This window comes from Psammomys obesus, unplaced genomic scaffold (assembly GCF_907164565.1).
Source record: "Psammomys obesus unplaced genomic scaffold, mPsaObe1.curated_primary_1811, whole genome shotgun sequence".
NCBI lineage: Eukaryota > Metazoa > Chordata > Mammalia > Rodentia > Muridae > Psammomys > Psammomys obesus.
The window spans coordinates 3665345-3684870 of NW_026591643.1; the positions used below are offsets into that span (position 1 = coordinate 3665345).

Here is a 19526-nt window from a genome sequence, read left to right on the forward strand (position 1 = left end):
GTACTAAGGGTTCAACTCTTTGGACCATGCCAGAAGGGGGCCACTGAAGTTAAATGCGACTCTGGTAGTTATTTTGGGTTGGTTTCAATTCTGCATTCTCCACTTTTTGTTTCTGGAGAAAGTGTGGCAGTGAGAGCTCTTCATGAATGCCAGTTGCAAGACCTGTCAGCATTTTTAAACAGGCAAACTGGTCAAACCTAAGAAGTTTGGGGACTGGAACTGTGTTACCTCACAGTGAGCCACACAGATGACCCTCTAACTTGGCCTTTGAAACAGAAGCTCCAATGTCAGGTAAGTGGAGAAAGGGACGAATGTATACTTTAAAGAGTTGTAAGTAAAGCCTTGACTGTCTCCCCCATGCCATTAAAAAAAGCCACGAATCCAGCTAGGCCCTAAGCCAGGATAGGAACCATCAATGCAAAAATGTAACTGGAGCCTCATGGTTCTTGCAGAAGACCGGTTGGCATAGCGTATGCTAAGGGCCGTAAATCATTTGTAGTACACGCGATTTACGGACGCTCAACGCTTCTGAGGTTTCATCTTACTTAAACTGAGCTTAGCTGCAGAAGCCAGACGGTATGGGGAGGTCAGTGTGGCTCTGAAGACAGCCTACACTGCCTCTTTAAATGTCCTTCTCCTTTCTCTACTCGATGTTCTGTAGCTCCTCTGAGCCACGTAACCCTTTACGTTACGAAGATACGCTTCTCGGTTCTATTCTGGTTTCCTTCTGCGCACGCCGTGAGGCTGGAAGACCCTCATCTACTGGCGTGCCTCCTGGGCTCTTAGCCTTCAGACCCCTGCACGGCTGCCAGCGGGCGCACTTCCTGCCGGGAGGTGGGCGGGGCGGGCCGCCTCCTCCCTCAAGCCCCGCCCCGCCCTCCCCTCCCTGCGGGCCGAGGCTCCGCGGGGGCGGGGCTGGGAGCCGTGGGCGGCGTGGCGCTGCTGGCTGGGCGCAGGGCCCGAGCCGCGGGGGATCGCCGGGGCTTGGCGCGCGGAGCTCCGGCGTGTCGCTCGGGGAAGCTCAGCCCCACCGGCCAGAGGAGCCTCGGGCGGCGGCGGCCCTCACCGGCTGGTGCAGGGCCTCGGGCCGGGTAGGGCCGAGCGCTGCGGGAGGAAGCGGCGGCGGCGGCGGGTCCCGAGCTCTGCGCGCCATGGCGGGCGGGCCCCCCAAGGCCCTGCCGTCCACGGGGCCCCACTCCTTGCGCGACATGCCGCACCCGCTGGCTGGCTCCAGCAGCGAGGAGGCCGTGGGAGGCGACAGCACGCCCAGCCCGGACCTACTGATGGCCCGCAGCTTCGGTGACAAGGTGGGGCGCTCGGGGCTGGGGACTCCTGGGGCGGAGCGGGGAAGGATGATGGATCCAGGGCCACCCCTGACACCGGGCCGCGCTCATCCTGGCTCCTTCCCGGGGGCTAGGCGTGCTCCGGCCCCTGCAGCCCTTGGCCAAAGCGTGTCCTCTCGCTGTTCCCGCGGGGTCTCAGCCCGAGTGGCCAGACGGCATGTGTTTCCTTGGCTGAGACTGACCCGGAGCGCGGGTGACAGCCGGTGGGGAGGGGTTCAGGTTGCAGCCTGCAAGTGGGGGTCCGGGGCGTGTGTTGCGGTAAGTGGCCTCCGTGTCCAGAAAGGAGGTCCCTCACCCCTCTAGGTGCATTCCTTGAAAAGGGACTAACTTGTTGGCGCCTCCAGTTTCTCAGGACTGCAAAAAAAAAAAAAAAAAAAAAAAAAAAAAAAAAAAAAGCAGGAGTTAATGGCTAATGGCCTTCCGGGGTGGGACTGTGCAGCATTGCTCTTCTCTCTAGTCGGTCATGTGGGGAGTGATCTTTGTTTAGGTTTGCTGTTTGCCCCGAGGAGTCACCTGACTCCGACCTCAGCAGCGGCTGGAGGAGAGTTTAGCTGTGGTTTTCTGTCCAGGGCTTCATTCACCTCCTGTAGCGGACCACATTGATTAGATTTGGCAGTAGCTGGTTTTGTGGTTGAAGGAAAAAAAGCTTGCCCTTTGACCTTCTTTGTGCAGGGGAAGGCTCTTGGTCATTGAGCTATACTACCCTCCTGCTGCTTTGAGAGTAAAGTCCAGTAAGGAGGAGGAAGAGGCAGCATCTCCCTCGTCGCCATCGCTGTTTCAGCAGTGACCAGGATTTTGAGCAGTGACTGTATCTTCGCTCCTGCTGACACTTAGTCATGAGTTGTAGCCATTCCAGTAGTTCTTAGCACTTGAGATCAGGGTTTCTTCCTGAGTTTTCCCCTTTCCTCGACATGAGTGGAATTAATGTAATCAGGAACTTACCTTTTCTTTTTCCCTTAGACGGGAGGGTATATGTGAGGATAACAGTGCCATGGGAGGGTGTGACTTTCTGCCCCGAGCCCTCAGAATGACCAGGGAGAGATATTAATTAATTAAAGCATAAGCTAATGAAATTGATGGATTGAACAGCTCAAAATATGTTCTTGCATGTACATCTGAACTTCTGTGGTTATTGCTTTTTATAGATTTTAGACTATATGAAAACATAGGGAGGTTGCAAACCCTTGGCTTATGTTTGACATTCAGAAAGTTATTGTTGAATGCCTGAATGATAATTTGTTTTTTTTATTAGTTGAGAAATTGATTTTTTTTCGATACAGGAGAAATTGATTTTTAATGGATGTAGAATGAGAACTAAGATTAAGCCTTTAATTGCTGTCTTGGTTGTACGTAGGAAATTGAATTTTTTCCTTACTTCTGTGTAACAAATTACCCCAGAATTTAGCACCTGAAAATCCTGTCTATGGGTCAGGATCCTGGGCGCTCTGAGTCAGCCATTAGGAGGCTGCCCTCATCTGCAGCTGGATTGGGAGGGCTCTCTCACGTGGTTCTTCACAGTCCAGAGTAACTGGGTTCTTCCAGAGAAAGTGATCCAGGACAGCCCACGACTCCAGCCAGCTCTGTATAAACGGATCCTCGAGGTGACATACCTCTGCTGTATTATGGATCCTGCAGAATCCTAGGAAATGGAGACCATTGTGACCAGCTTGGAGGCTGGCTTCTATAGAGTCTCTGTGCGTGTTGCTGGGAATTGAACCCATGGCAAGTGCTCTTCCGCTAAGCTACCCCTTGCCTCACATATAGCTATTTAAAATATTTATTTATGATCTGCTGCTGGATAGTTAATCCAGAAGTGCAGCCATTTTACTGTAAATACGTGGGAAGGTCAGTGCTCTGTCCCACTAAGAGCTGGTTGGGGGCAGGAAGTGAGCCCTTTTCTAGTTACGCATGGTTTCCTCCACAGGATCTGTTCTTGAGGGCACTATTATTAATTATTCAACATTTAATAAGCATCCTAACAACTGTGGGGAGCATCCAAATGACACAAATCCCAAGGGTCCGATTTACAGTCAGTCACTTTTCCTTAGAGGCTAAGCATTGTAGTTTCTTCCTGATTGGGAGTAGTAGTCTCTTATCTTGGCATACATGCGTCCTCATACATTTTAAAAAGAGATTGTGTGTGTGTGTGTGTGTGTGTGTGTCTGTCTGTCTGTCTGTCTGTGTGTGTGCGCAGGTCCCTCCAGAGGCCAGAAGAGGGTTTTGGGTTACAGGCTCTGTGAGCCTCCTAACATGGGCACTGGTAGCTGAATTCAGTTCCTCTGGAATAGTAGGAAGTACTCTTAACTGCCGAGCTGACTCTCCAACCCCTCCCAAATATGTGTAAAGAGAAGCAGCGAACCCCTGACCTACGGAAGGGAGCTTCGCTCTGTTTTACCTTGTTTGGGTAGCATGAGTGTTGTTGGAGGGCAGGAGGTAAAGTCAGGTGCTGTGATCAGTCTTTTTTGTTTGTTTGTTTGTTTGTTTGTTGAGACAGGGTTTCTCTGTGTAGCCTTGACTGTTCTGGATTGTCTTTGTAGACCAGGCTGGCCTTGAACTCACAGAGATCCGCCTGCCTCTGCCTCCCGAGTGCTGGATTAAAGGTATACGTCACCGTGCCCAGCAGGAAAAGGCCTTTTTTTCCTGCCAGGACACTGGGGTTTTCATCCTAGATAACAAGGATTTCAGCTTGGTTTTGGGTAAGGGGCATTGAAGGTTTTGGCAGGCTGAAGATAGTGTTAGGTTATTGCCCAGAGGGACTTGCTTTCTCTGGGTTCAAATGGTGTCATCAAAGTGTAGCTTACAGTTCTGAATGGCTTCTTTGGTTCTGGGGTAGGAAAGTCGAATGTGCTGGATGCTCTATCTGTCACTTTCTCTTGTGGTCCAAATTGTGGTTCAATGTGAAGAACTCTTCTTGTCTACCAAGGGCTGGATACGTGTATTCTTCCGATGCTAGCTCAACCCACTAGGCACTTCATTTGTCTTTCCAACAAAATGTAAATAAAACCACTTGACCCGTCTCTCTTCCTTTTTACATTTGTCCACATATTCTGAGCAGTGTCTTCTGTGACTCAGCCTCTGACTTGGTTGGGTATTCATTCTAAAACTAAATACATGACCCCTTTCAACCCCCAGTTGAAACCCGCCACACATCCTCACCCTTTTTACCACCTACTTCCTCACCATTCCTGCCATCAGGGTGTCTCTTTCTTTTACATTTCATTCATTGGATGTGGGAATCCAGATTCTCCCCTTTCATCTTTGATAGCTTTTTTTTTTTTCTTTAAAACTAACCTTTAAACCTGATGCTATATAATAAATTCAGGACCATACAGCCAGGAGACCCTATCCTAAAAAACAAACAAACAAACAAACAAACAAAAAACCCCAATCAATAATGATAATAATAATAATGCTAATAATAATAATAATAATGTATTTTAAATAAAGCTAACTAATATAGTGGATCAAATAAGCAAGTCTCAGCTCAGCAGCATGGGAGTGCAGCCTTGCCTTCTTCCTGCTTATGACCCTGGAGTGTCCGCACGGCAGTCAGAGTGAAGGCTTGCTAGTGTTCCCAGGGGTCTTTCCAGGCCAACCTTCCCTGCCATTGGCCTCCAGGCTGTTCCCGACTCATCTTCCTTTCTTCAGGCCTCTGCTCCGCTGTGCCCTCCACCTGACATTTGCTGCAGACTTCCATTTGCCACTTCCCTCATTTCCATAAGTCTATTCAAGTCTCACATTCTCAGAAAGGCCTGCCCACATCCTCTTCCCAACAGCCAGTGGTTTTCAGTCCCCTTCCCACCCTGCTTTCTTTCCAGAGCATCTGCTGCACAACTGCAAACTCTGAGAATGGGGGTCTTGCTGGTTTAGTAAGTAATCTTGGGTTCCTAGAACAGTGCTTACACTGAAATATTGTCTGAATGAACAAAAAGAGTGGAGTGTCCCTCCAAAGGGGCAGAGTGGGCATGCTCTCCATCAGTTGAGGCCTTGCCTAGCCTGTCCTAGGTTGGAGTTCAATCCCCAGCACAGCATGAACAGGGCATGATGGTAGTATACTCTTGTAACACCCACACTGGGAGTGGAGGCAGAAGAGTCAGGAGTTTAAGATCATCCTTAGCTATATATAGAGTTCAAGGCCAACCTGTTTTGAAACAAACAAAAAAACGGAGTGGGGGTTGGGGAGATGGCTCTGCTCATAAAGTGCCTGCTGTGAAAGCATGAGAACTTGATTTTGGGCCCCCTGCATCCACAGAAAGCATAATTGCACACATCCATAACTGTGGGAGCAGGACAGGAGGATCTTTAGGACAGACAAATAGTCAGCCAGCCTAGATGAACCCAGCCTAGATGAACCGGTGAACTCCAGGTCCAGCAAGAGACTATCTCAAATTGGAGTTTGCTGGATATGATGGTGCATACTTTTAATCCCAGCACTCTGGAGGTAAGACTGGATCTCTGTGAGCTAGAGGTCAGATTGAGGACACCTGCTGTTGACCTCTGACATCCACAATCCTTGCACACACAAATATACAGACATGTAAATATATCATGATATCATGTCATTTTTTTTTTTTTTAACACAGTCTTGCTATGGTAATCTGGCTGGCTGGCCTTGAACTCCTTGCCTCAGCCTGCTAGTGTTGGGATTAAAGGTGTGGATCACGATGCCTGGCTATTATTGTTACTATTAGCCTTTTGCTATCTGGTGTGTGTGTATGCAAGCGTGTGCACATGGGAGTCAAAGAACAGCTTTGTGAGCCCCCTTTCCCCTGCCTTGTTGAGGCAGGGTTTCTTGTTTCTGTGGTGCTACTTAATCCAGGCTGGTGGCCTGTGAGCTTCTAGGCCCTTCTCCTGTCAGGTGGAGTGCTTCGCCTATAGCTGTACAGCATCAGGCATTCTTACGTGGGCTTCTGAGGATGAAATTTAGGTTGTCAGCTTGCATGGCAAGTGCTTTTACTGTGGAACCATTTTGTCGACCCCTAGTTAGGATTCTTTTAAAAGGACAGAAAACTGAAAGAGCAGGCTGGTCATAGGAAAACATACAAGCTTCAATATTGCAAAGGCCCAGATATTTTGGGTTCAGGAATGGCTAGGATCGGTGATGATGGTGTTGAGAATCTGTTACTTGCAACAAGCAGGAACGGTACCTCTTCCTGATAGTTTGGACAAAGCTCTGGCTTGGTTGGAATTGGGTCAGACACCCACACCTGTGTTTGTGACTGATCAGCCCAAGCTAAAATTCAGTTACCTTTGGCTTGAGGGACTTTTAAAAGTGGAATACACAAATAAAGTGTATCTAAAAATGTGCTCATAGAAAGTGAAGAGTAAGATTATTTTTGTCAGTTAAGGAATAGAATCAACACATGTTAAGACATGGACTATTGCTAATGTTTTGGAAGCCCCTCCACGTTCAGGCAGGAAGGGGGTGGCTTCCAAAGTAAATGGGATAGGAGAACAGCTTGGTGAAGTACTCACCATTGTACAGGAGATACTGCTCTTGAATTCCTAGTGAGACAGAGAGAGAGAGGGGATGGGAAGGAGGCAGGAAGGGAGGAGGGAAAAAGGAGGAGGAGAAAATAGTAAAAGCAGAGGTAAGAGTGCATGTTGGGCAAGCAAGACTCCCGTGAGTATTCACAGGAAATACTCCGGTACTCTGTCATGTGTGTGTGTATGCGTGTGTGTGTGTGTGTGTGTGTGTGTGTGTGTATGCGTGCACGTGTCTTCTTCAGTCACACTCTACCTTTTTTTGTTTTGTTTTTGCCAGATAGTGGTGGCACACCCTTTAATCCTAGGATTTAAGCAATAGTCTAAGACTGTCAGATGTCTGTGAGTTTGAGGACAGCCTGGTCTACAGAATGAGTTCTGGGGCAGCCAGGGCTACATGAGTAACAGAGTAACCCATCTCAAAAAAACAAAAAAATGAAAAACAAACAAAAAAAGAAAAGTAAAGAGATAGGGACTCACTATGTAGGTCAGGCTGTCCTGTAACTTTTGATGTAAACCAGGCTGGCCTTGAACTCACAGGGATCCACCTGACTCTGCCTCCCAAGTGCAGGGATTAAAGACCTGTGCCACCACCCCTGGACCACCCCTGGCCTCTGTGTATTTAATAATTAAAAATTATTTTATTTTATATGTGTGTACATTTTGCCCACTTGTATGTCTATACTGTGTGTGTGCCTGGTACCCACGGAGGCTGGAAGAGGGTGTTGTATTCCCTGGGACTGGATTTATAGACAGTTGTGAGCTGCCATGTGGGTGCTGGAAGTTGAACCTGGGTCCTGGAAGAGCAGCCAGTGTTCTTCACCACTTAGCCATCACTCCACTCTCTTAACAATTATTTTAATTCATCTCTTATTTTCTTATCTACCTGATGGTCCTGCACCTCACTGATGTAGTTAGACTGACTGGCCAGTGAGGACCCTGCCCTACTGTTGGTGACGTTGGATCACTGCAGCGTTGTGATGCCAGTTGGATTATGTTTTAGGAAGACAGGGAACAGTCAAAGGTGGGAGACACACACTATAAAAAGCTGGTCACAGCGAAGCAAACTAATTTAGATTGATGTAATGTCTTGGCTGCAGTGAATGATGTTGCAGTGAACAGGGAGCGAGTGAGCACAAGAATCTTTTTTTGGTGACAGGTTTTTGACATACAGCCCTGGCTGTGCTGGAACTGTAGATCAGGCTGTCTTCAAACTCACGGACATCTCCCTGCCTCTGCCTCCCAAGCGCTGGCATTAAAGGCATTTGGTACCATATCAGGTTTTAGTTGTTCTAGGATCTGGAAGCTGGAAGGTCAGCTAGTCAAGAGTGCAAAGAGTGGCAGAGACAATGGAGGCCTAATTCTACACAGTGGGAGGAGAGATATCTTCAGAGTGGTCCTCTGACCTCCACGTGTCCACCACGGAACACACACAGTAACAACAACACTAAATGTTACAACATTCCTGTAATATAACCAAAATTTAGACTCAGAAATGGAGGCATTTTAACATTAAGAAGTTTGTCCCAGACCACAGAGCTTAGCACTTAAGCCCTTGCCACATTGACTGTAGCCAGTTATCTGTTGACATGTCTCTTTCTCACTGGACAATGGATGCTTGAGGCAGACCTTTGCTTACCTTTGTCTACGCCGGCAGCAGCTAGCGCAGAGCAGGCATGTGGCTCAAGAGATAAGGGTTTGAAAGTACCTGCACTCTGCTACACAAACGGGTCACATGCTTTTTGTCCTCCATCTGTGTCAGTGCTCAAACAGAACCCCTGAAACCTTTTCTGAATATCTCTAGCTCTCCACTCTGCCCCTCTACATACACAGGAGAATACACAAATGACATTAGTTCTTGTTGCCTGCTTTGGTGGTCAAAATGAAGGACTCAGCCCTCTACTGTCTATAGTTAGCAGGCTTCAATGCTTAGAAACCACACATGTTCCTTAGCCAAGCTGATGGCTATGTGCTAATTTTGCTTTGATAATCTTCACTGATCATGATGGTATTCTGCCTTCCCTTTATTGTCAACATCCTCTGAGTCTAAGCTTTTCTTTTTTTTCTTGCTATGAAGTACTTGCTGTGTAGCCCAAGCTAACCTAGAACTCCCTGCAACACTTTTTGTCTAAGTTCTGAACTCAGCTTCTTCATCCTGCACTCTCAGTTCTAATCAGACCTACAGGGACGGCTCATCTGGAGTGAAGAGTTTCCAGGGCAGCGTTCATTTGAGCGGCTTTTCAGTGGTGTGCTTTGGACAACCTCTGTCCTGAAATAACTCAGTAGCAAAACATTCTGGCCTTCTGAACATATCACTAGCACCCCTGCTTTCCATCGAATCTGTCTGAGAAGGTGCGGATCATCTTCAGTGCCTCAGAGGCCAGTCCCTATGCCACCAACTAGACTCAGCTGAATACTTCCGAATCCTTCCTCCTCAGGCAACAACTTCAGTCTCTGCCAGACTGACCTTTCACTGCCAGACAGATTCTCTCACTCAAGAACCCTGAAAAAAACAAAAGAAGAAAAGCTAACGTCCGTATCACTGCTCTGGGAGGTCCTTTCCTACCCTTGTCCTTTCTTACCATTCTCCCCCTTAAGATGCTCAAAGTTCATTTGCATGTTTCTGATTCTTAATCATCTCCTACAAGCATAGTTTTCCCCATGTAGGGAGCTTTGCTTAAGCTATTCCCTCAGATGGCGCTTTCCTCACTGAAGTTGAATTCCTGAAAGCTTCCTTAAGCCTCAAGGACAGGATGAACACATAGCCCCTGCCACCCAAGCCCACTCACAGACAAACACAAATACTTCAGTAATTGGACTGACCAATAAGAAGCACACACTGCCTTTTTGACACTTCCCAAATTTTCTTTTCTTTTTTTTTTTTTTTTTTTTGTTGTTGTTGTTGTTTGCTTGTTTGTTTGTTTCAAGACAGGGTTTTTCTGAGTTCCTGGCTGCCCTGGAACTCACTCTGTAGACCAAGCTGGCCTGGAACTGAGATCTGCCTGCCTCAGCCTTCCTAGTGCTAGGATTGAAGGCGTCCACTACAATTGCCTGGCTTCACTTCATTTTCTTTCTTCTTTTTTTTTTTACATTTCATATTTTAAGGTGATTTTTTTTTTTCAGTATTATGTAAAGCAGTATCAACAGAAGTATCAATTCTGGCTTCTATAACCAGAATTCATGTTAGTTGCTGAACAAGCTGGCTCCAGAATTCAAATATCTTGTCCCTTTTTTTCTTAGTTTACTTACCTCTGACTTTATTTTGAGTAGGGTTTCACGTTGTAGCTTTATCTGTCCTAGAACTCACTTTGTAGATCAGTCTGCCTCCAGAAATGTTGGGATTAAAGGTGTATGCAAAGCAACTATACCTGGCTCTGACTTCATTCTTAAGCAGGCACTCTGTGCATTATGAGAAACAGTTGCTCTCAACCTAATAGAAACCTAATATTTTCCTCAGCATCTAACAAATCTCGGGAAAGACTGGTGGGCCCAGATCACCTGCCCACTAAGGACTGTATTTTGGTAGTAGAAGACATTGATGAGAGACCAGAGTACAGGATGAAAACAGAGGGCAGGTCTGTCTCTTTCCCCTGCCCTCCTTCTGCTCTTCTTTAGAGGGAAGCTGGCCAGTCTGATTGCTATCCTGGGAGGAATAGCCCTGCTGCCCAGCTAGAGTCCACAGAAGTGACTGGTTTCTACTAAGGTCAACTTCTCCACTGGCGCTCCAGTCCTGAGGCTTATGGGCACTTCAGCTACTGTTGCTCTTGATGACATCCTGCCTGGCTGCCTAGGTTTCTCATCACCTAGGCAACTAATTCTTGTACTACAAGTCCCTCAGATTGAAGTACCATTAGTGGTTTTTGTTTTCCAACTGGACCACATTATTTTCTTATAATGTAGAAAGGAGACATGGAGGAACATATCAAGGATTAAGAAGAGCTGCCTTATGATGCTATGAATGTCCTTGCTCTCACCTCGGAATGGAGGTCACAGGACAGGGAGCATCAAGACCATGCTAGTGCAGCTGAGACTCAGAACAGTTCCTGGCTCCAGACCACAGCTACACAGGGAGCCACGGGCACGCCTTAGGGCACAAGGGCTCTTGGGTGCTACCTGCAAAGGGCCAGGTGAGATAAGGAACGGGAAGCATTCATTGGATTTAGCAATAAGGAAGTCATGGAGGACCCCGAATGGTGAAGTCAGAAACCAGATAACAGGAGGCGGAGGAGTGAGCCTAAGGTTGCAATTAGAGCGGATGGCAGGCAGTGTACCTTCCTTCTAAACACATTTGCAAACAACAGTAACAAAAAATAAATACGGATATTCACATAGGCATAAATATTAAGTATGAGATGGAGGGAAAGATCACCACAGAAAAATGTTCTTGACTCTTACTTTGAGCATTTTCAGGTGTGAATGGAATGAGCCAGTTGGGAGTGTCTACTGCCAGCTTTGTGTTACTGCAGTGACATTCCCGGGAGACGACTCACTTTATCTCAAAGATTTAAGCTTTGAGTGTAGCCCACTGCTAGATTGCTTTGCATATGCAAAGCTCTGGGGGATCAGTGACTATCATACACACACTGAGGGTTTGGAGGTTCAAGGGTGCAATGCTTCTTTCAGCTTAGTGTGCAGAGCTCAACAAGCACAAATTGGGGCTCCACAATCTTTTCCAAAGTCAGGAGTCTTCCTCCGTCACTCAGCTTTTACAGTTCTTACCATCTCACAGTATTATCAGCCTGGAGCCCCAGTTCTCAACACCTGAACTTTGGAAGTTGGGGAGACACAAATTGTATTCAGACCATGGGAGAGGGAGACCCAGGTAAGGAAAAAAATCTCTCCAAGAGTGGACTGTACCCAGGATTGGCCATATCAACTCCTACTAAGACAGGACAAAAAAGAAGGGCCTCAAATTCAGGTTGTGTAATTTATTGAGAAGAGTCTGTCCTGTGGCCTCTCAAGTGTAGTTGAGGTCATCGGTTGGGATCAGTAAGGTCACTATAGAAAATGCACGGAGGGAGTCCCCGCAAGCCATCATGTGTTCCGCCTGGGCCTGCCCTCCCCTCTGAGGCCTGTCACAAAAGCACAGCTTTGCTGGCCAGAAGCCAAGTATGTTTTTTTTTTTCTGGTACCTTGAGCTTCTTACTCGGTCTGTAAAGCACCCTTTTCTGCCATGTGGCTGCTGTCCACATGTGGCTGATCTCCAGACTGGCTTACATGGAGTGGCTTTTTTGATTTTTCTCTCTCTGCTCCATTCTTCCCCTCCCAGCAGCTGCTGAGATTTACAGCTTGCCTGTTCTGTATGTTTTTCTTTTAAACTGTTAATAAAATTGACCCAGAGCTTTAAAAAAAAAAAAAAAAGGAAAGAAAGCAAACAGTATTTTCCTAAATATTTAAAAATGGAGTTGCTGGATGACTCAGCTGTCCCCTTTCTACACAGATGCCATGCAAAGCGAATGAAAGCACTCCCTCTAAGACACCGGTGCTTCCATGCAGAGCGAATGAAGCTAACCCCCCACCCCAAGATGCCTGCACTTGGGCTACATTTGCTGCTCTTGCAGAAGACCCAGGTTTGGTGGGGCACAACTGTCTCCACTTACGTTTCGGGGCTCTGACACCCTCTTTTGACCTTCAAGTCTACAATATGTGCTTGGGGCACATCCGAACATGCAAACATTGGGAGGCTTTGAGTTTGACCCAGTCTGGTCTACACAGCGAATTCCAGGCCGGCCAGGGCTACACAGTAAGACCCTGTCTGCAAGGAAGGAAGGAAGGAAGGGAGGAAGGAAGGAAGGGAGGAAGGGAGGAAGGGAGGGAGGGAGGGAGGGAGGGAGGGAGGGAGGGAGGGAGGAAGGGAAGGAAGACAGACAGATGGAACATTTCAGAAGTGAAACCAGTACTGTGCTACAAGCCGAGGAGAATATGTTACCAAATGAGTTTCCCCGAGCATAGCTGGACCTTTACCTCACACCAGGAGCCCCTACAAGGGAAAGGATGGGGCTGTCATTAGCCACTGGCCGAAGGCTGCTTGCTTGGTTTGAGCGTTAGTTAACAGTGATCTTCATACTGCCTAGCGGGGAGACAGGGCGGGTTCAGCTGGGGAAACAGGCTGAGAAACACAGGGCCTGGGGTTGGTAGTTAGACCAGAGGGTGCTGAAGTGGTCAAAACGTGGGGTGTACTGCTGGGCACTGACGGCACCTGCTATAGTTACTATGAAGTTTATGTATAAGAGGCTGTGCCTCTGCCAAAGGGGCTGACTTCTGAGTCAGAGAATGAAGTAGGTGATTTCTTAATGGACAGAAATAGGAAACAGAAATAGCCCACCTTCGTCCCCCCCAAAGAAGTCCCAAATGTAAATGTGCAGGCGCTAAGTGTGAGCTGTGAAATGCTGTGGAAGGGCAGTGGTGGTGAGCCTGGAGAGGCAGGTGGGCGCGCAGTTACTGAGATCTGTAGTGGCAAGGTAAAGCAAGCAGTCAGGCCAGTCAAGTGGGAGGACGGAGAGCAGGGCCGTTTGTGGTTTAAGCAAGGTCCTGGTGATCAAGCCCCTAGCATGGGCCTGGTGAGTCGAGCCTAGAGGTGGGGTATGCTGGAGCAGTTTCACAAGGCTCCACTCACCAGACCGAGTGTGCTGGACAGTCCTGTTTGCTAGTAATAGGAATCCAGTCCCCTTAACTCGAGCAGAAGTAGGGGTGGGGATCATGTTGACAGTTTCATCTGGAAGCTCTGAATGACACTGAGGATGGTTACAGTTGCAGACTTCCAGGTGGTCACGTGGCAACTGTTGCAGTCCATACAGCTCGACTGCCTGAGTGAATGGGGAAATGTCAAGGCCGCCTCAATGGGGTCACATGCCAGGTCGAGTGGACCTTGAGAGTCAGACACTGATTGTCTTGGCTTGGACGAGATCTGAGTGCATGGTTGGTGTTATTTTCATAGCTGGGTCCTTGAAGGTGGACAGATGGTGGTGGAAGAATTTGAGGAAACACAGGTCATAAATGAAAGCATAGGCTTTCTAAAGCAGAAATGATTTTTGGTTTTTTGAAGCAGGATTTCTCTGAGTAACAGCCCTGGGCTGTTACAGTAGCAGTCCTGGAAATCTCCTTGTAGACCAGTCTGGCCTTGAACTCACAAAGATCTGCCTGCCTCTGCTTCCAGAGTGCTGGGATTAAAGTATGCACCGTCACACCCTATGGCATAAATTATTTTTAAAAAGTTATATATTCTTGTGCTACAGAATCCATCCATTTATGTATGTACGTATGTATGTATTTATTTGTTGAGACAGGATCTTCCTATGTGGACCAGGCTATACTCAAATTCACAGGCCTCCACATGCCTCAATGCCTAGAGTACCAAAGGCTTATACCACCATGCCCAATTATTCTATTTGTTTATAAAGATTTATTTATATTGGTGAGTATACAAGTGTGTCTGTGTTGGGGTAGGAGCACATTCATGAAGGTGCCCATAGAGGTCAGAAGAGGGCACAGAATCTTTTGGAGCTGGAGTCACAGCCAGCTGTGAGCCATCAACAGTGCTGAATCCCAGGTCTTCTTAAGAGCACACACTGCTTTTAACCCCCAAGCCGTCTCTCCGGGATCTCTTTCCTTATTTATTTTTTGCATGTCGTGTTTTGCATGTTTGCAGGCTCTCCTTGAATTTTGGGTCCAAGTGATATTCTTGCTTCAGCTTCCCTGGTATTTTGTACGGGACACATGACCCTGTGCCTGGCCACAAAAAAAGAACTTTTAAAAAGTATACACCATGGTAGTTTTTAGATGAGATTACTACCTGACTTTAAAACATTTTCACTTCCCCAGAAGACCTCTGGGCCTGTGCACAGGCATTCTTTATTTTCTGTTCCCAGCCCCTAGCACCTAGCACCTACTGGTTCTGAGACTGTAGGTTTGCTACATGGGCAATTCGTGTCGGTAGAACCATCGGGTATGTGGCCTTTGTGTCGAGCTTCTGTCCCTTTGATGCTTCAAAGGGTCATTCGTGTTGAGTGCATCAGCACTGGGGTCCGCTGCTCTGTCCCCCAAGCCTTGCTGGTCTGACTGCCATGTAACTGCATTTAAGATGCGCAGCTCCGATGTGCTCCAGTATCATGAAATAACCACCACTGCCAAGCTATTTAAATATCCATCACTTTATGTAATGGGTAAGAATTTTGAGTTTTCAGCAAATTTCAAGTATTTAACACATTATTCCTAACTGTAATCACGATGTCGCATGTTAGGTCCCTAAGTTATTCACTTTGTAAGGCAGCTTTAGACCTTTGTCTGATGCTTCCCCTTTCCCCTCAGCTCCTCTACCCCTGGCCTTGCTCTGTTGTTTTATGTGAGGAATACTCATTTTATTAATATTTTTATCCTTTCATCAGTTAATAGAAATTAGGTTGTTTTCTAGGTCTTTGCCCCCTTTTCCTCCCCAAAGCATAGCAAATATAACCTATGTAATTTTCTATAATAGCTTTGATATTCGAGGTCAACAGTCACTTTAACTAATTAATTCATTTTTTAAAACTATACTAGGAACTGAACACATGTCCTCACCATGCTTAGGTAATTGCTCCAGGCTTTGAGCCAATCTCCAAACTTTTAAAGAAACTTTTTAAATTTCTTTTTTTTTTTTTTTTTAAGATTTATTTATTTATTTATTTTATGTATATGAGTGCTCTGACTTCATATAGACCCGCATGCCAGAAGAGGGCATCAGATCCCAGTATAGATGGTTGTGAGCCACCATGTGGTTGCTGGGAATTGAACTCAGGACCTCTGGAAGAACAGACAGTGCTCTTAACCACTGAGCCATCTCTCCAGCTCCCCCTTTTTAAAATTTCAGGACCAACTCTGACTACATTACCTAGGACTCGCCAGGCTGACCATGAACTTGGGCAGTTCTTTGGCCTTAGCCTCTGCTGTCGCTGGGATTACAGGGTTGTAACAGCAACTTCAGTTCCAATGTACAGTAGGATAGTTTCCAGGGCCTTCCTTGGCTTTCTTCTCTCCATTTTCAGACACTTTTCACACACAGTTCAACTGTGTTAAATATGTTTACATCGTGTGGCTCTGCAGAACATTGATAAGGAGAAACTGTACTTATTAAATGGCAGCTCTCACACCCTTCCTTTGCTCTCCTCTGATAACCCATATTCTTGTTTTTGAGAGGCTGCCTTAAGACACCTCTTGGGGGAGGGGATCAGTCAGTAGTTTTCTCTTTGCAGCTTATTTTATGTAGCATGTCTTCAAGGATCATCCATGTTTGTAACATGGCAAGACTTTCTTTTGTTAAGGCTGAATAGTATTTTGTTGGAATAGCCACTGTGACTTTCATTATCCATGTATTAAGGGATGTTGGGCGGCTTTTGCCTCTTGACTGTTTTGAAAATGCTACACATAGTGGGTTGGAGAGATGGCCCAGTGGTCACCAGCACCCACATGGAGGCCCACAGTGTCTGTAACTCCAGTCCCAGCGAGCTTGCCCTGCTGCCATCAGCATTTCTGTGGAGAAACTGTAGCTCCGTTTTCTGCGCCATCTGCCCAGGCAAACCATGGGCACTCCGTGACTTTCAGCAGTTGTAAACGGCAGGCTAGCTTCTTATTAGCTCCTCGGAGACTTGCCCACCGGGTGCTGTGTCTGAGGATCAGAGAGGTGGTCTGATAGCTACTCCAATGAGCTGATACTGTAATGCACACAGTGCATGGGGGTGGGGGACAGGGTTTTTATTTCCTCATATTCTTTTCCTCTTTCCCTTTTCCCCTCCTTTTCTCTTTGCCTTCCTTGTGTGCATATATGAAGAGTGCGTGCAACTCCTCAAATGTTGCATTCAGGAGCCACCCACTTGGTTTTTGAGACTGTCCCTCACTGGTCGCTAGATTGAGTGGCTGGCTAGTGGACGCTAAGGCTCTTCCTGCCTCCACGTCTTCATCCTGGGTATACAAGCTTGTGGCCCCAGTGCCCAGCTTTTTGACATGAGCCCTGAGGATCTGACTCAGGCCCATATGATTGCCTGGCAAGCACTTTACTGCTGAGCTAACTCCCCAACCCCTGGTTTTTAGATTTTTCTAATCCAATCTGTGTTCATTTCCAGCCTATCAATGTTTAACTGTAGTTTTTAAAAATTTATTTATTTTTATTGGTGTTTTGTCTGTATGTCTATATGACGGTGTTGGACACTGGAGTTACAGTTGTGACTAGCCATGTGGGTGCTGGGCATTGAACCCACATGCTCTGGAAGAGCAGTTAGCATTTGTTTGTGAGGCACGGTACACAATTCAAATGTATGCCTTCTCTTTTGAAAATACCAAACATGGAGGCTGGAGAGATGGCTCAGCTGTTCTGAGCCCTGGCTGCTCTTCTAGAGAATCTGGGTTCAATTCCCGGCATCACGTGGTGGCTCACAAGCTTCTGTAACTCCAGTTCCAGGGGAACTGTTGCCCTCTCATGGCTTCCGCCTGCCAGGCATGTGCGTGATACACATACATGTGCAGGAGGCAATGTATCCGCACCCATAAAGAAGTTCAGGTATTAACTGTGTTGGGGTGGTAACAACAGGGCAGCAAGCTCAGCATTGGAACGCTTCTGAACATAGGGTGCTGTACAGGTGCCCAGATGGCACATCCTTAACGCAGGCCCATGTGTCTTGGAGGTCGCTGGCTCTCAGGTCCAGTTAAGACCCTCAGGAATCTGTGCTCTAGGTCTGTCCCGTTTCCATCCTGTGTGTGTGAGGAAGACAGCTGAGCTCCCCAGGATCTGCTTTCCCAGCTTTGGTTGACAGTGAGGGTCACAGATCCATTGTAGCATTCCGTCTGTAGAAGAACAGTCCAGTCTCTCCGAGGCCAAACCTTCCATGGTTAGTGTGTGTTTGGTGGGCCTTTATTTCCCTAGCCTTGCTTCTGCTCATCCCTTTAGTTCCTGTCTCGTCCTGGCAAGGGCTATCCAAGCTGGCAAGCATCTCCAGTGTATGCTCTCTCATTCCTCTCCCTGTCTCCCAGAGATCACAGTAACGTAGCACCAGTAGCCACTGCTGGTACTTGTGGAGCCCAAGGTTTGGACAGTGCTCTCTGGTGTTATTTCAGTAAACTACCCCTCCCTCCCTGGACATGGTCACTGTCCCATTCCTCTCTGACAACCAGAAAAGCAAGCAAGCGGAGGTGGAGAACCATGTTCAGAGCTGAAAGAAGGTGAGGCTGGGATTTGAACTTGGATCTGTTCAGCTCAGGTCCTTCAGCAGTGCCATACAGCACAGCCCCGAGTTAACCATGTTGCATTTCATATGTAGAGCGTGATCCTCAGACAGCTGACCCTCCTCCTGCGTCTTACCTGCGTCAATTCCCTCCTCTCAGTTTCTGGCTTTTTTTGGGCTTTAAACGCAGTGTCCCTCTCTGCCTTGTTTCTAAGGCCGCCTTATGGTGCCATCGCGTGAGCTCCGTGGATGAGTGGTCTCAGTGCACTTTTTCCATCTGCCTCACCATCTGTTTCCTTCTGATTCAGTGTCACACCCACATCACCCAGGTCCTGCCCCGTCAGTCTGTCTCAGGAGGTCCAGTCCTTATTCTCCTCTGAAGAACCTGGGCTACCAGAGCCGAGGAGCTGTGAACATCATTTCTCATTCCCCAAGGTCTTTCTTAGTCAAGGAAGCTGATCTCTCAGACGATAGTTACCCAGGTGGTTCATGGCCAAGCTGGCGTTAGGATCTTCACAGCCATTTTCTCCATCTAATGCTTGATACTTGCTGAGTGAACTGACTCTTTCCATGTTTGGCCTTTTTCCTTCTAAGCCCTGTGGACCCAGCCTGGTTCCTCCCTTTACCCATTCCGTCTAGACACCTCTGGATGGCTTCCACACCGCAGAACTGCTTAGGATTCTCACGGCTGCATCTCTGGCTCGGCTTTCAGAGTTCTGAATGCTTCCCACCTCTCGTGACCTTTAGTCACCTGTGTAAGAGTATTTCAAGCCCCTTTCCCCTCTCCCACAGTCTCCTTCCTCCCCAAGCTTTACTGTTCCTTCATGCCTGTCTTCATTTCCATTGTTACTGCCAACATCCACATCAGGGCTTTGACTCTTTTATTCAGCCAGGCCCCTCATATTCTGAACGCTAGCCGAATTCCGAGTTCCTCAAGAACTGGCTTGAGTGCTCATTCCTACCTGTGTAGACATTGTTTATTCAGTAATGATCTTTTAGCCAGCCTGGCTTTCTCTGGTCAGGGACCAATTTATTTTTCTTGTCCCTTCCTAACAAATTATGCTGCTGCCAACTATTTTCCTCCTGAGCTGCCTGGCATGGTGTGTGAATTCTTGTTTCCAAGAATATGACAGTAGAGTCACAGGAATATGGCTTCAGCCCATCTCACCGTGTGGTAGGATTGCTGTTAACTGCAAGGAATGAATGGACACTGCATGAGAGGTTTTGCCCTAAGACCTCGAATTGCAAGCGGCCTGCAAACCAGGACCGGGGCACCCCCTGGGGCGGGGTGTTGTTGGAAAGGGGAACCCTCAAATCTCAGGCTGAGCGCAGAGCCTGCGCGTGTTGTGTGCTCTCCTGCGTGAGTTGTGTGCATTTCAAAATGTGAACGGGATGCTGAGTGTGGTGGCACACATCTGTAATCACAGGAGATAGGCAGGAAGAGAGGAGGCAGGAGGACACCTCGGTGGGTTAGCATGGAGAAGGAGCCGCCCGCGCTGGGAGGTGCAGC

The 19526-nt window shown here is 47.5% G+C and overlaps 1 protein-coding gene across 3 annotated transcripts in view; it reads left to right on the forward strand.

Moving 5' to 3' along the window:
* Window positions 1-938: 938 nt before the first annotated feature.
* The window catches only part of Snx30 (sorting nexin family member 30), a 95999-nt gene continuing 77411 nt past the window's right edge, over window positions 939-19526 (forward strand). For all 3 annotated transcript variants that reach the window (XM_055611599.1, XM_055611600.1, XM_055611601.1), the window contains exon 1: window positions 939-1307. In XM_055611599.1, the coding sequence (XP_055467574.1) occupies window positions 1152-1307 (156 nt within the window). In that variant the 5' untranslated portion in view covers window positions 939-1151. The remainder of the gene's footprint in view (window positions 1308-19526) is intronic.